Raw genomic sequence first — 12,892 nt, 5'->3', positions numbered from 1 at the left:
GCTGAGGGGAAGATGGTCCCCGCTTGGCTCCAACCAACGGTGTTCAAACCACACGTGTGGCATCGCCGCGATCATTAGAGCGAGAGCAATAATTCTAGCCTTAGATCTCCTCTGTAACTCAAAACTAGTAACCTATAGGTAAAAGTTTGTCGCCATTCCACGAGCGGGCATCATTTTGAAATGTGACATGTTGGGTATCAATTGATTCGGCGTAACAATTTGGCTAACTTTACTGTTGTCTTATTTTTTTAATTGAAAAAAAAGTGTGCAAGACGGCTGCGCAAATATGGTGTGACAAAGTATTGCAAAGACCCCCATTTTATTCTCTAGGGTGTTATAAAACATTTTTTTATACATAATGTTTGGGGGTTCCAAGTAATTTTCTATAAAAAACAAACAAAAAAAAACAGATTTTACCTTTGTTAACAACAAATGTAAAAAAGAGGCTTGGCCCTTAACCATTTGCCAAGCAGCAGTCTCAGTTTTACAGCGGCAGAATGGAATGGCTGGGCGAAACAACGTTATGTTATATTGCTTTGCCCTGTGGCTCCCGCGATCGCTGGTGACACAGTTCCCGGTTCTCTGAGGGGAGAAGAGACTAATCGTCTGTTCATACAAAGTATGAACAGCGATCTGTCATCTCCCCTACACAGTCCCCTCCCCCCTTCAGTTAGAACACATATAGGGAACACAATTAACCCCTTCCCCGCCAGTGACATTTTTGCAGTAATCAGTGCATTTATTTTTTAGCACTGATCGCTGTATAAATGCCAATGGTCCCAAAAATGCGTCAAGTGTCCGATGTGTGCGTCATGTCGCAGCCCCGATAAGAATCGCAGAATGCTGCCATTACTAGTAAAAAAAAAAAAAAAAAAAAAAAAAATATATCATAATAAAAATGTTATAAAACTATTCCCTTTTTTGTAGACGCTATAACTTTTGCACAAACCAATATATGCTTATTGTGATTTTTTTTTCTTTCTTATGTATTGTCTACAAAATATGTAGAATACATATCGGCCTAAACTGAGAAGAAAAAAAAATTTGATATCATTTTGGGGGATATTCATTATAGAAAAAAGTAAAAAAATATATAGTTTTTTTTCCAAAATTGTCGCATTTTATATTGTTTATAGCGCAAATTATAAAAACTGCAGAGGTGATTAAATACCACCAAAAGAAAGCTTTATTTGTGGGGGGGGGGAAAAACATAAATTTTGGTTGGGTACAACATCGCACAACCACGCAATTGTCAGTTAAAGCGACGCAGTGCTGATAAACGTCATTGGAGAAGCTGCAGAAAAGCATGCCAGGCCTTTTTTTTGCTGCGATTTGTGTTTTTAATATGCCCAACAAATTGGCCAAAAAAAGCATAAAATTTAAAGCGCAAATCAAAGCAAAATTTGCATACGCAAAACGCACAGCAAAAAGAAATCAAAAGCAAACGGCATAAATGTGAACTGAGCCTTTTGCTGGCCATACACCTATCGATTTTTGGATGAGAAAATTCGTACGAAAAATCTTTGTACATTCGCTGAATGAAAGAATGTAGTTTGAAAATTTCACTTGCTTTTAACATTCAGTTTTAACCACTTCAGTACCGGAAGAAATTTACCCCCTTCCTGACCGGGACGTATTTTGCGATACGCCACTGCGTCACTTTAACTGACAATTGCACGGTTGTGACACAAAATTGACTTTTTTTTTTACAGCGCAAAAAATAAAAAAAGTGACAATTTTGAAACAAAAAAACACAATTTTTTACTTTTTGCTATAATAGGCTGATATGTATTCTTCTACATGATTTTGGTAAAAAAAAAAAAAAAAAAAATGCAATAAGCTTATATTAATTGATTTGCACAAAAGTTATAGCTCCTACAAAATAGTTTATTGATTTATGGCATTTTTATTATTATAAATTTTTATTAGTAATGGCAGCGATCTGCGATTTTTACCGGGATTGCGGTGGACAGATTGGATACTTTTTTAAACCGTTGACATTTATACAACGATCAGTCACTGGCAGGGAAGGGCTTAACACTAGGCGATCAAGGGGTGAAATGTGTTCCCTCACTGTGTGTTCTAAATAGGGTGGGGGGGGGGGGGGGGGGGAGAGAGAGAGACCAATCGGCGTTCCTATATACTAGGAACACACGATCTGTCTCCTCTCCCCTGACAGAACGTGGATGAGTTTACACATCCACATTCCTGCTCTCAGGAGCGATCGCTGGTACCTGGCGGACATCGCAGCCGCCGTGCACGCGCATCGGCTCCCATCTATAGATATATAGGTATAGATCCCATCTGCGGATGTAATTTGACAATACACAGGGAAGCAAGTTGTTAAAATTAAATGTAATTTCTGAACAAAAAAAAAAAAAATCACATACACTGTCTGAAAATTCCTTTGACAAAGAAGTTTTCTATTCTGCTCCTTCAAATTTTCCAGTCACTGTGGTCAAAAACGAACATCGTTTTGACCCCACTAACGATTAGAAAAGTCGAACGAATGTCCTTGAAATTAAATGTTTGTTTTTTTGAAGGAAGACATTGTTTTTGTATGGCCAGCATAAGTGACATCAGGCATAAGTAGCTTTTATCAAGAAACCTGCTTATGACAAGGGAGTCAGTCATACATAATATATTACAGTCCTGTCTGAAAATCGTCAAGTGTCAAAATTTTTTTTTCTTCTTTAAATAAATTCAACCTCTTATTGTAGATCTCTTCTGCCTGTTATTCTCAGAGGGGGTTAGAGATTGTGCTCCCTAATGATAGAGTTGGTTATTGATATTTAAGAATAAAAAAAAAAAAAAAAGATTCATCACAAGTTCTGAACCTTTCACTCTGTTAAAATGTTTTTGTCCTTGTGCTCATTGGAGAGATATGTCATCACTTCCTATCAGAGAATCTCCCAGTAGAGACTAAGATTTAAAGCAGGGGTCTGCAAAGTTTTTAAGCAAAGGACCATTTTACGGTCTTTAAGGGGGCCAGACTGTGTCAGAGCCATTTTTTTCAATTTTGCATGCAGAAATTCACACACAAAATAAATAGATGTACTTAAAATCTCAAAACACAATTTAATTTTTGAAAGCAGAGACCCTGAAGAGTAAAGTGGTGGCAGTTGCAATTTTTATGTCACATATTTGTGCTATTGTTTAACAAATCTATATTTTCAGCAAAGAACGCACACAAATTAAATCTTAGTGCACACAATTTAACACCCAACTTTTTGGTAAAATATAAAAGATGAGGCTGCATCAGAAGTATGTCAAGGCTCAAAATTCCACCTACCTGAGGAAGGACAAAAAGCTATGGTAGCCAAAATTGTATATTAGCTATTTTTTTTTACCAGACTTTTTGCACCCAACATGAACATGATAATGTTTTTTTTGGTGCATGTATGGGGAGTCTTTGGAAATTTTTGGGGGTATAGTTTATTTTATTAAAAACTTAAATTTTTAAAAACAAATTAAAACCTTTTTTTTTTTTTAAACAACAAACATGTTATACTTACCTGCTCTGTGAAGTGGTTTTGCAGAGTAGCCCCAATCCTCCTCTTCTCGGGCCCCCAGCATGTGCTCCAGGCCCCTCCCTCCTGCTGAGTACCCCAACAGCTAGCACCTTTCTGTGGGAGCACGCTCAGTCCCGAGCTGCTATTCTGCATGTCAATTCACACAAAGCCACGGCTTGACTCCATCACCTCTCTCTCATATTGGCTCACTAGCTGTGATTGACAGCAGTGGCAGCCAATAAGGAGTGAGTCCCTGGAGAGCCGAGGCTGTCATATACATCACTGGTTCATGATGGGGCTCAGGTAAGTACTGGGGGGTGAAAACCTTGAGCCGTTACAACTATTTTATAGTTACTGTTACCACAAGGAGGCTGACAAACATGTTTCACTAATCGAAGTAAAAACAATCCTGCTGCTTCAGGGGACTGGCAATAATGGTGTCTGCAATCCAGCTATGCATGGGGTGCATGTCCTGTCACTGCTGCAGAGTACATATGAAGAATGAAGATTGGATGGCTGCACACCCATATGATGCCAATAAAAGATTTTATTTGCATCATATGGGCGTGCAGCCATCCAATCTTCTTTCGTCATATGTTCACTGATCTCCCAGCTGACACCCATCATGAAGGTTCTGGACATCTAGAAGGAATAAGTGAGCATGGTAAACATAGGAAAACACCAATATAGAACTGTTCAGGCCATCTTTTAGGTAGCCGTCAATACTATAGCCTGTCACTACGTATGTGCATGCTCCACCTATACATGTAGAAGCCACTGGCGGTGGTAACTGGAAATCATTTTTGGAGGACAGGCAAGTCTCCCAAATGCTCAGGATATCAGTACACCAGTGGCAGGCCTAGATTCATTTTTTTTTTTCTACGGCACAACTGATTTGCTGGAGAAAAGGTTAATTTAAAAGTACCCAGCACACTGGTCAAAGTGAAAATATATTGAAAATTATTGGTTATCAACCCTTCCATAAAAATGTTTCAGCCACGTGAGCAGAGATCCTGCAGTGCCACTACCTATGCTCACTAGTCTTTTCAAGGTTTAGACGGCTCTCATGTAACTGAGATGTTTTCCTGCATGGCCAAAAGGAAGCACTGCTACTTAAAAATGAGAAGTCATTTTTTTTTTTTTTTTTTTTTTAGTAAATCACCCATACGTAAAATACAGCAGTCCTGTAATATTCCTTAGAAAAACAACAAGATGAGCCAATTTTCTGATTTAAATGTTGGGCAAAAGTCCATGGCATAGTATGTCCATACATCTAGAATGAGTAATGTCCTCACACACTGATAGTGCGAAATACATTGAAACCAGACAGAGCTGTGCTGATGATTAAGCCTGGGCACTGTGGGTGCCAGTGTAACTCTTTAATGTCTTTTTCTCCCTGGTGAACAAACAACAGTTGTGGTGGAATAGAGGCCAACGCAGGATCATCACTTTCGCCTTCTTGATCCTGGTCTCGTTCAACAGCAAGATCCCACTGAGTGATCTGGTCGTCAGCGCCAGCTGCAGCAAATACACTGCCGTCCGTTGGGTGCCACTCCACCGATGTGATAGGAGATGTGTGTTGTTTAAACTTTGCCACACTGGTTCCTTTCTGTAAAGGAAAAAAAAAAAAAAATTAACACTGCGACATCAAAAGTCTTAAATGAGAAAGCTTTTGTACATACATTTTATATAAAACAACTACATTCAAACCAGATAAGAAGCTTTAATGCTATTTGTAATAGACTTAAAGCAGAAAAAAATAAAAATGTTTAAAAAAAAAAAAAAAAAAAAAAAGGAGGGGGTGGGAGAGCCGGCTCAATGGACCACCTTGTCCTTTTTCTGTTGTCACTCATCTGTTTCTACGATACCCAGAGAAGCAAAATGTTTTCTGGAAATGAGTAAAGGCTACAGCTACACAATGGGATTGCTTGGCTCTAAAGAAAATCCCACCTACAAAAAAGAAAGTTAAAAACTATTTTGCAATTACTACTCTTATGGGGTAGGAATGGAGTAGTTCTTCAGGAATGGAGCCAAACCGTGGCCAGCAGTATACCATTTTGTGGGCCGATTTCCCAAAATAAATCACCTGCTCTATACACCGGGTGCCAACGCATGTGAGTGTAACTTGAAAATGTTTTTACCAATAAATTTTCAACGGCAATGAGGATTCTTTTCAGTTATTTCTATCCACTGGGGTCACCTACTGCAAGATACGCCAGCAACGGATCTCTCCAGGGGTCTCCCCACACGCTTGAACGACCATACTAGAGCTAGTTGGTTAACTCATAGGGCGAGTGTACGTCCATGTTGGGCACCCAGTCTGAGCACCTTGCTACACGGATCACTTATTGAGCACGAGCACTTTCAATATCACATTATTGGGACTGTTAAAGAGGAAGTAAACCCTTTCAAACAACTTTGACCTACAGGTAAGCCTAGATTAAGGCTTACCTGTAGGTCCAAGCAATATCTCCTAAACCTATATGGTTTAGGAGATATTTGCCCGAAAATGGGCACCGCTGTCTACGGCGCATGCGCCGTAGACAGCGGCGCGCAGGTGCACTAAATGCGGCAAGTCCAAGAATGGATTTGCCTAATTTGTCTACTCCCGTGCGCATGCGCGGGAGTGACGTCATCGCGGCTTCGCCGAATGGCAGCAGCGGAGCTGCGAGGCGTGACTCCCGTGCGCATGCGCGGGAGTGACGTCATCGCGGCTTCGCCGCTGTCATTCGTCGGAGCTGCGAGACGCCACCAGCAAGATGGATGCGGCGGACTACAGGGGACAGCGGCGACTTCGCTGGCTCCTGTGTCAGGTAAGTGACACATAATGAGCTACTATGCGATGCATAGTAGTCCATTATGCTTTACCCTTGCAGGGAAAAAAAGAGGAAGTAAACCCATCAGGGTTTACTTCCTCTTTAAAGACTCATTTATTTGCGTAGACCTAGCGTGGTGACTATTTTTTAATTTTGTATTTGCTGTTTAGCAAGTTGATACTGCAGCTGGTGGAATTACATATGTGTCATTTTTATCACGGCTAACTCATTGGCGCTTAGAATTGATCTATTCATAATGGGATTATAGGCTCATTAGGGGAATAAATCAATCCATTCAAACTGGTCACTTATGATTAATCCTATGTACCCCGACATATGATCCAGTTTATGACATCCTACATGAGGATCTAACATTATCGCTGCACTGTAAGTATTGTTGCATGTCATACTCAATCTACTTATGCAACCATTAGCCCACACCAATAAGATCTCTTACTAATGTCTTTGTTTTTGTAAGGGAACTGTATACCATCCTATCATATACAAGGACTATTTTGGGGATCCTATACCCCTATGTCTGCCTACAAGCCCGGTTTTGCATGTCGACATCCCACCGTGTGTGTGTGCAGTACATAATTAACCTGTATTTTTTGTATAGTATGTATCATTTGCATACAATTAGCAATGTTTGCTTATTAGAACATGATACTACACTTGTCATGGTCTTGAAGAAGCTATATATTATGCGAAACACGTTGTATTGTACCTGTAACACCCTGACCTACCTTGTATATGTTATACTATACACAGGTGGTACTATTTTGGTCCGTTTGGGATATATTTTTGTTCCAGACCTAGATGTAGTGTCCTAAAATCGTAAATGCGTCGCCTTTTTTTTTTTTTTGAGTGTTTGTCTCATGTGGATGCCGCTAAAGTCCAACATTGTGGTAGGATAGATTCCTGCAACACTTCTGTTCTACATTGTCAGCCTGTCATCCAGGCTTCTAATGGAGACTATAGGTGGCTGTATAAACACAATTATGCAAAGAGGTACACTTTAAAGCCAAACTCCAGACAAACAAGCATTGTCACTGGGACAGAAGATATATATATATAATAAAATAATGGGAGGTTCCAATCCTTCCTCATTTTACTGAAAAAATAAAAAAAAAATGGTTTTGTTGCACTCTGTGAAATAAAATGGAAATAAAAACCGAAAGGAGTTCTAGTTGTTCACACCTGTATCCAAAAAAGGTGTAAAAAAAAATAAAAAAAAGTGGTTGAAGTTGGGTTCCAACAATAGCTCTATTCCCCCCCCCCCCCCCCCCCCGGGCTCAAATCCTTGTGAAAAGTATGTAGCAAAGGGAAGATTTTGTCATCTGGATTTCTGAGAACTGTAATAATGTAGACCACATCAAAGAGCCTAAGGAAGTTATTTCCAAAAATCAAACTGCAAATGCAAAGTCCTTGCTTCATTTACTATTAAATGGGGAATGATGAAATTATATAAAACAGCAATAATACCCACCTGAAACTGCCGCAAGTCCCAGATTTTCAAGACACCATCATCTCCTCCACTGAGAATAAAAGGCTCATTGTTGCTCCAGCTGATGACATTCACATCACTATCATGAGCCTGGATAGCTGTCAGCATACATGCCTTATTGGGAGCTGCTCGAGTGTCCCAAATACGAATCGATGCGTCAACTGAACAGGAAGCAAATACCTGGCAAAAAAAAAAAAAATTGCAGCATAAACATAAAAGACTGTTACAGACCCTTACTTTCACCAAAACCTTCCCACAGGACTATATGTATATTTCAGGTATTTAGGTATGTGATATACAGTGGATATAAAACCCCTTTAAAACCCCTGTTAAAATGTCAGGTTTTTTTTTTATTTTTTTTATGTAAAAAAAATATACAAAGATAAATAATTTATCAACTTTTTCCACCTTTAATGTGACCTATAAAAAAAAAAAAACTGTACAACTCAATTGAACAACAAACTGAAATCTTTTAGGTGGAGGGAAGTAAAAATAAACATGGTTGCATAAGTGTGCACACCCTTAACCGCTTCTGGACCAGCTGCCGCAGTTTTACTGCGGCAGGTTGGCTCCCCTGGGCAAAATGACGGTAACTTACGCCACTTTTGGCCACTAGGGGGCATGCCGCCCGAGCCAATGCAAGTGCCCGGCGGGTGTGATGACCACCGCAATCGCTCATGACAGAGCAAGATCCGGGATGTGTGTGTGTAAACACACACATCCCGGTCCTCTCAGGAGAAGAGACTGATCGTGTGTTCATACCGATTATGAACACCGATCTGTCATCTTTCCTAGTCAGTCCTCTCTTCCCACAGTTAGAACACAGTGAGGGAACAGAGTTACCCCTTGATCGCCCCCCCCCCCCAATGTTAACCCCTTTACTGCCAGTAACATTTATACAGTCATCGGTGCATTTTCATTAGCACTGATCGCTGTATAATTGTCACTGGTCCCAAAAATTTGTCAAAAAAGTCCCATGTGTCTGCTGCAATATTGCAGTCCCCAATAAAAAAAATGCTGATCACTGCCATTACTAGAGAAAAAAAAAAAAAACTATTTTGTAGCCGCTATAACTTTTGTGCAAAGCAATCAATATACGCTTATCGTGATTTTTGTTAACCAAAGTGATGTAGAAGGATACATATTGGAGATTAGATTTTTTACATTTTTCTATTGGATAGGTCATCAAATACCACCAAAAGAAAGCTATATTTGTGGGGGGGGGGGATTTGTAAATTTTTTGGGTACAGCGTTGCACGATCGCGCAATTGTCAGTTAAAGCGACACAGTGCCATATCACAAAAAAATGGCCTGGTCATTGAGCAGCCAAATCTTCTGGGGCTGAAGTGGTTAAGCTAATACTTTTTGATTTTATTACAGCACTCCGTCTTTTTGGGTAGGAGTCGATCAGCATGGCACATCTTTACTTGCCAATATTTTCCCACTCTTCTTTGCAAAAACACTCCAAATCCATCAGATTGCGAGGGAATCTCCTGTGCACAGCCCTCTTCAGATCACCCCACAGATTTTCAATGTAATTCAGGCCTGGGATCGGGCTGGGCCCATTCCAAAACTTGAATCCCCCTCGGGTGAAGCCATTCCTTTGTTGATTTGCATGTATAGCAGAAGACTGAAGGTTTTGTGCCAATATTGACTGGTATTTGGAACTGTTCATAATGCCCTCTACCTTGACTAAGGCCTCTGTTCCAGATGAAGAAAAAAAAAGTCCCAAAAGCATGATGCTGCCACCACCATGCTTCACAGTGGGTATGGTGTTGTGCAGTGTTTTTGCTCCAAACATTTTTTGGAATTATGGTCAAAAAGTTCAACCTTGGTTTGATCAGACCAGAACACAATTTCAGACATGCTTTTGCAAAATGTAGGAGGTGGAAGCAAACAAGTTAGAGGTAGAACTCTGCTTTAACCTAATTTGTAAAACGAGTTCATAATGCTTAACCCTTTCCCAACAATCTTCACCTTATCACTTAAGCATTAATGCTTATTAATCAAGTTAGGTTAACTCAAAATGAGACCCCCTAATCTCTAAGAGTTAAAGTACCCATAAAACTTGACTGCACCACCTAGCTATCCAAACAGTAAACCAACCCCTTTGCAATACTTCCCTTATCCTGTGCCAGGAGCAGCTACACCAAAGCTTACAATTCTACAGCAAAAGACAACAGGGAAAGTATGCTGCTGGGAAGAATTTATCATCAAGTCTAATCTTTGCTGGGTCCTAGCAGTTGGGAAATGTCGGATTTGAAGGAACAAGTTCCTATGGTTTAATACTTCTCTTTCTTTCAAAAAACAAGTCTGGACATTTCAGGCATTTCTATACTTTGCTGACTACCTACTTCTTGTAGATCAGCGACTAGTAGAAAAACAAAGATGCTTGCAGACCTGGAGCCTGCATCCACAAAAAAAAAAAAAAACAAGTTGGCAACACTCATACTTCCTACCAAGTTCCCTGACTGAGCTTTTGGTGACACCAGATGATGTATTTTTAATATACACTCACTGGTCACTTTATTAGTTACACCTTGCTTTGACCAGGTTAGACCCCCTTTTGCCTTCAGAACCGCCTTAGTTATTTGTGGCATAGGATTTTACAAGGTGTTGGAAACATTCCTCAGAGATTTTGGTCCATATTGACATGATATAATGCAAATCTCCCATTCCACCACATCCCAAAGGTGCTCTATTGGATTGAGATCTGGTGACTGTGCAGGCCATTGGAATACAGTTGAAAATTGAGGTAGTTGCGCGCCAATATGGTGCGAAATGTGAAACTTAGAAAAACATAATAGTGGTAACTTTTTGCTGCATTGGAGTACAGTGACCTCACCGTCATGTTCAAGAAACCAGTGCTGAGATTATTTGGAGCTTTGTGACATGGTGCATTATCCTACTGGAAGGAGCCTTCAGAAGATGGGTACACTGTAGTCATAAAGGGATGGACATGGTCAGCAACAATACTCAGGTAGGCCTTGACGTACTTGAGATCCGAGCTATAGTCAATTGATGGCTACAGCGCGGATCTCCTTTTCCGGGACTACGTCTATTGACGTCGTCCCGTGTACGAGCGCCCTGCGCGCCCCCTGAGGGGCGCGCGCGGCACGCTCTGTGATCGGCGAGTCCATGAGACTCGCCTGATCACCGATCCGTGCATGGGGTCGATCCCGACCCCTTATCACGTGATCAGCTGTCAGCCAATGACAGCTGATCATGTGATATAACGAAGCCGGTAATCGGCTATTATTCCTCCTCGCGCTGACAGCGCGAGGAGAAAAAAAAAAAGCCGATGACCGGCGGCCGTGATCGGGACATCAGTCCCGATCACGGCCAGCCCTGCTAGCGACCATCTGCCCCCTGACAGTGCCCACCTGCCCCCTGCAGTGCCCCACTTAATAAAAGTAAGTGCCCCCCATCAGTGCCCATAGTGCCGCCCACAGTGCCCACAATCTGCCTCAAAGGTGCTGCACCCCAGTGCCGCCCATCAGTGCCCAGCAGTGCCGCCCATCAGTGCCCAGCAGTGCCACCTATCAGAGCCACCTATCAGAGCCACCTATCAGTGCCCATCAGTCCTATCTATCAGTGGTGCCCATCCGTGCCACCCATCCGTGCCATCTTATCTGTGCCCATCTTTGCCCATCAGTGCCACCTTATCTGTGCCTATTAGTGCCGCCTTAACTATGCCCATCAGTGCCCACCAGTGCAGCCCATCAGTGCCCACCAGTGCAGCCCATCAGTGCCCACCAGTGCAGCCCATCAGTGCCCACCAGTGCAGCCCATCAGTGCCCACCAGTGCAGCCCATCAGTGCCCACCAGTGCAGCCCATCAGTGCCCACCAGTGCCGCCTAATCAGCACACTTCAATGAAGGAGAAAAATGACCCGTTTGCAAAATTTTATAACAAACTATTAAAACATGATTTTTTTTTTTTTGCATCTTTTTTTGTTTGTTTAGCAAAAATAAAACTCCGAGCTGTAATTAAATACCACCAAAAGAAAGCTCTATTTGTGGGAAAAAAATGATAAAAATTTCATTTGGGTACAGTGTTGTATGCCCGCGCAATTGCCATTCAAAGTGCATCAGCGCTGAAAGCTGAAAATTGGTCTGGGACTGAGGGGGGTTTAAGTGCCCAGTAAGCAAGTGGTTAAACAATGCTAAATTGGTACTAAGGGGCCCAAAGTGCGTCAAGAAAAAATCCCCCACACCATTACACCACCAGCCTGAACCATTGATACAAGGCAGGATGGATCTATGCTTTTATGTTTACGCCAAATTCTGACTCTACCATCTGAATGTTGCAGCTGAAAATCATCAGACCAGGCAATGTTTTTCCAATTTTGGTGAGCCTGTGCCAATTCTAGCCTCAGTTTCCTGTTCTTAGCTGACAGGAGTGGCACCTGGTGTGGTCTTCTGCTTCAAGGTTCAATGTGCCTTCAGAGATGATTTTCCTCCACACAACTGCCGTCCACTGGATATTCGCTCTTTTTCGTACCATTTTCTGTAAATACTAGAGATGGTTGTGCGTGAAAATCCCAGTAGATTAGCAGTGTTTGAAATACTCAGACCAGCCCGTTTGGCAACATCAACCACGCCACATTCAAAGTCACTTAAATCCTCTTTCTTCCCCATTCTGATGCAAGGTTTGAACTTCAACAAGTCATCTTCACCACGTCTAGTTGTCGAAAATGCACAGAGTTTCTGCCATGTGATTGGCTGATCAGCAATTTGTGTTACCAAGCAATTGAACAAGTGTACCTAATAGAGTGGGCAGTATTTTTATGGATAGCCAAACTTAAAAAAAAACAAAAAAAAAAAAACACACACGCACAAACTACTGGCCTTCCTCAATACTTTCCCTGTCAACACCAGATTCCTGCACTGGTAGTTCACAGGGTTCCCAGCACTAAAATTAAAAATCTGCCACTGTGCTTTTCTAACACATAACATTCCCTTAGGCCCCTTTCACACTGGGGCGGTTTTCAGGCGCTACAGAGCTAAAAATAGCACCTGAAAAAACCAGGCCCTTTCACTCCAGTGTGAAAGCCA

General features: G+C 41.5%; 1 protein-coding gene across 1 annotated transcript in view; it reads right to left on the bottom strand.

Annotated features, from left to right (window-relative positions):
* Positions 1 to 3,058: 3,058 nt before the first annotated feature.
* The window catches only part of GRWD1 (glutamate rich WD repeat containing 1), a 33,870-nt gene continuing 24,036 nt past the window's right edge, over positions 3,059 to 12,892 (bottom strand). Inside the window, exons 6-7 of the mRNA XM_077457434.1 lie at positions 7,818 to 8,015; positions 3,059 to 5,121 (exon numbers count right to left, since the gene is read on the bottom strand). Of these exons, the coding sequence (XP_077313560.1) occupies positions 4,804 to 5,121; positions 7,818 to 8,015 (516 nt within the window). The 3' untranslated portion in view covers positions 3,059 to 4,803. The remainder of the gene's footprint in view (positions 5,122 to 7,817; positions 8,016 to 12,892) is intronic.

This window comes from Lithobates pipiens, unplaced genomic scaffold (genome assembly GCF_037356315.1).
Source record: "Lithobates pipiens isolate NorthernLeopardFrog02 unplaced genomic scaffold, aLitPip1_a1.2 Scaffold_27, whole genome shotgun sequence".
NCBI classification, from domain to species: Eukaryota; Metazoa; Chordata; class Amphibia; order Anura; family Ranidae; genus Lithobates; species Lithobates pipiens.
This window is presented reverse-complemented; position numbering and strand designations above follow the sequence as displayed.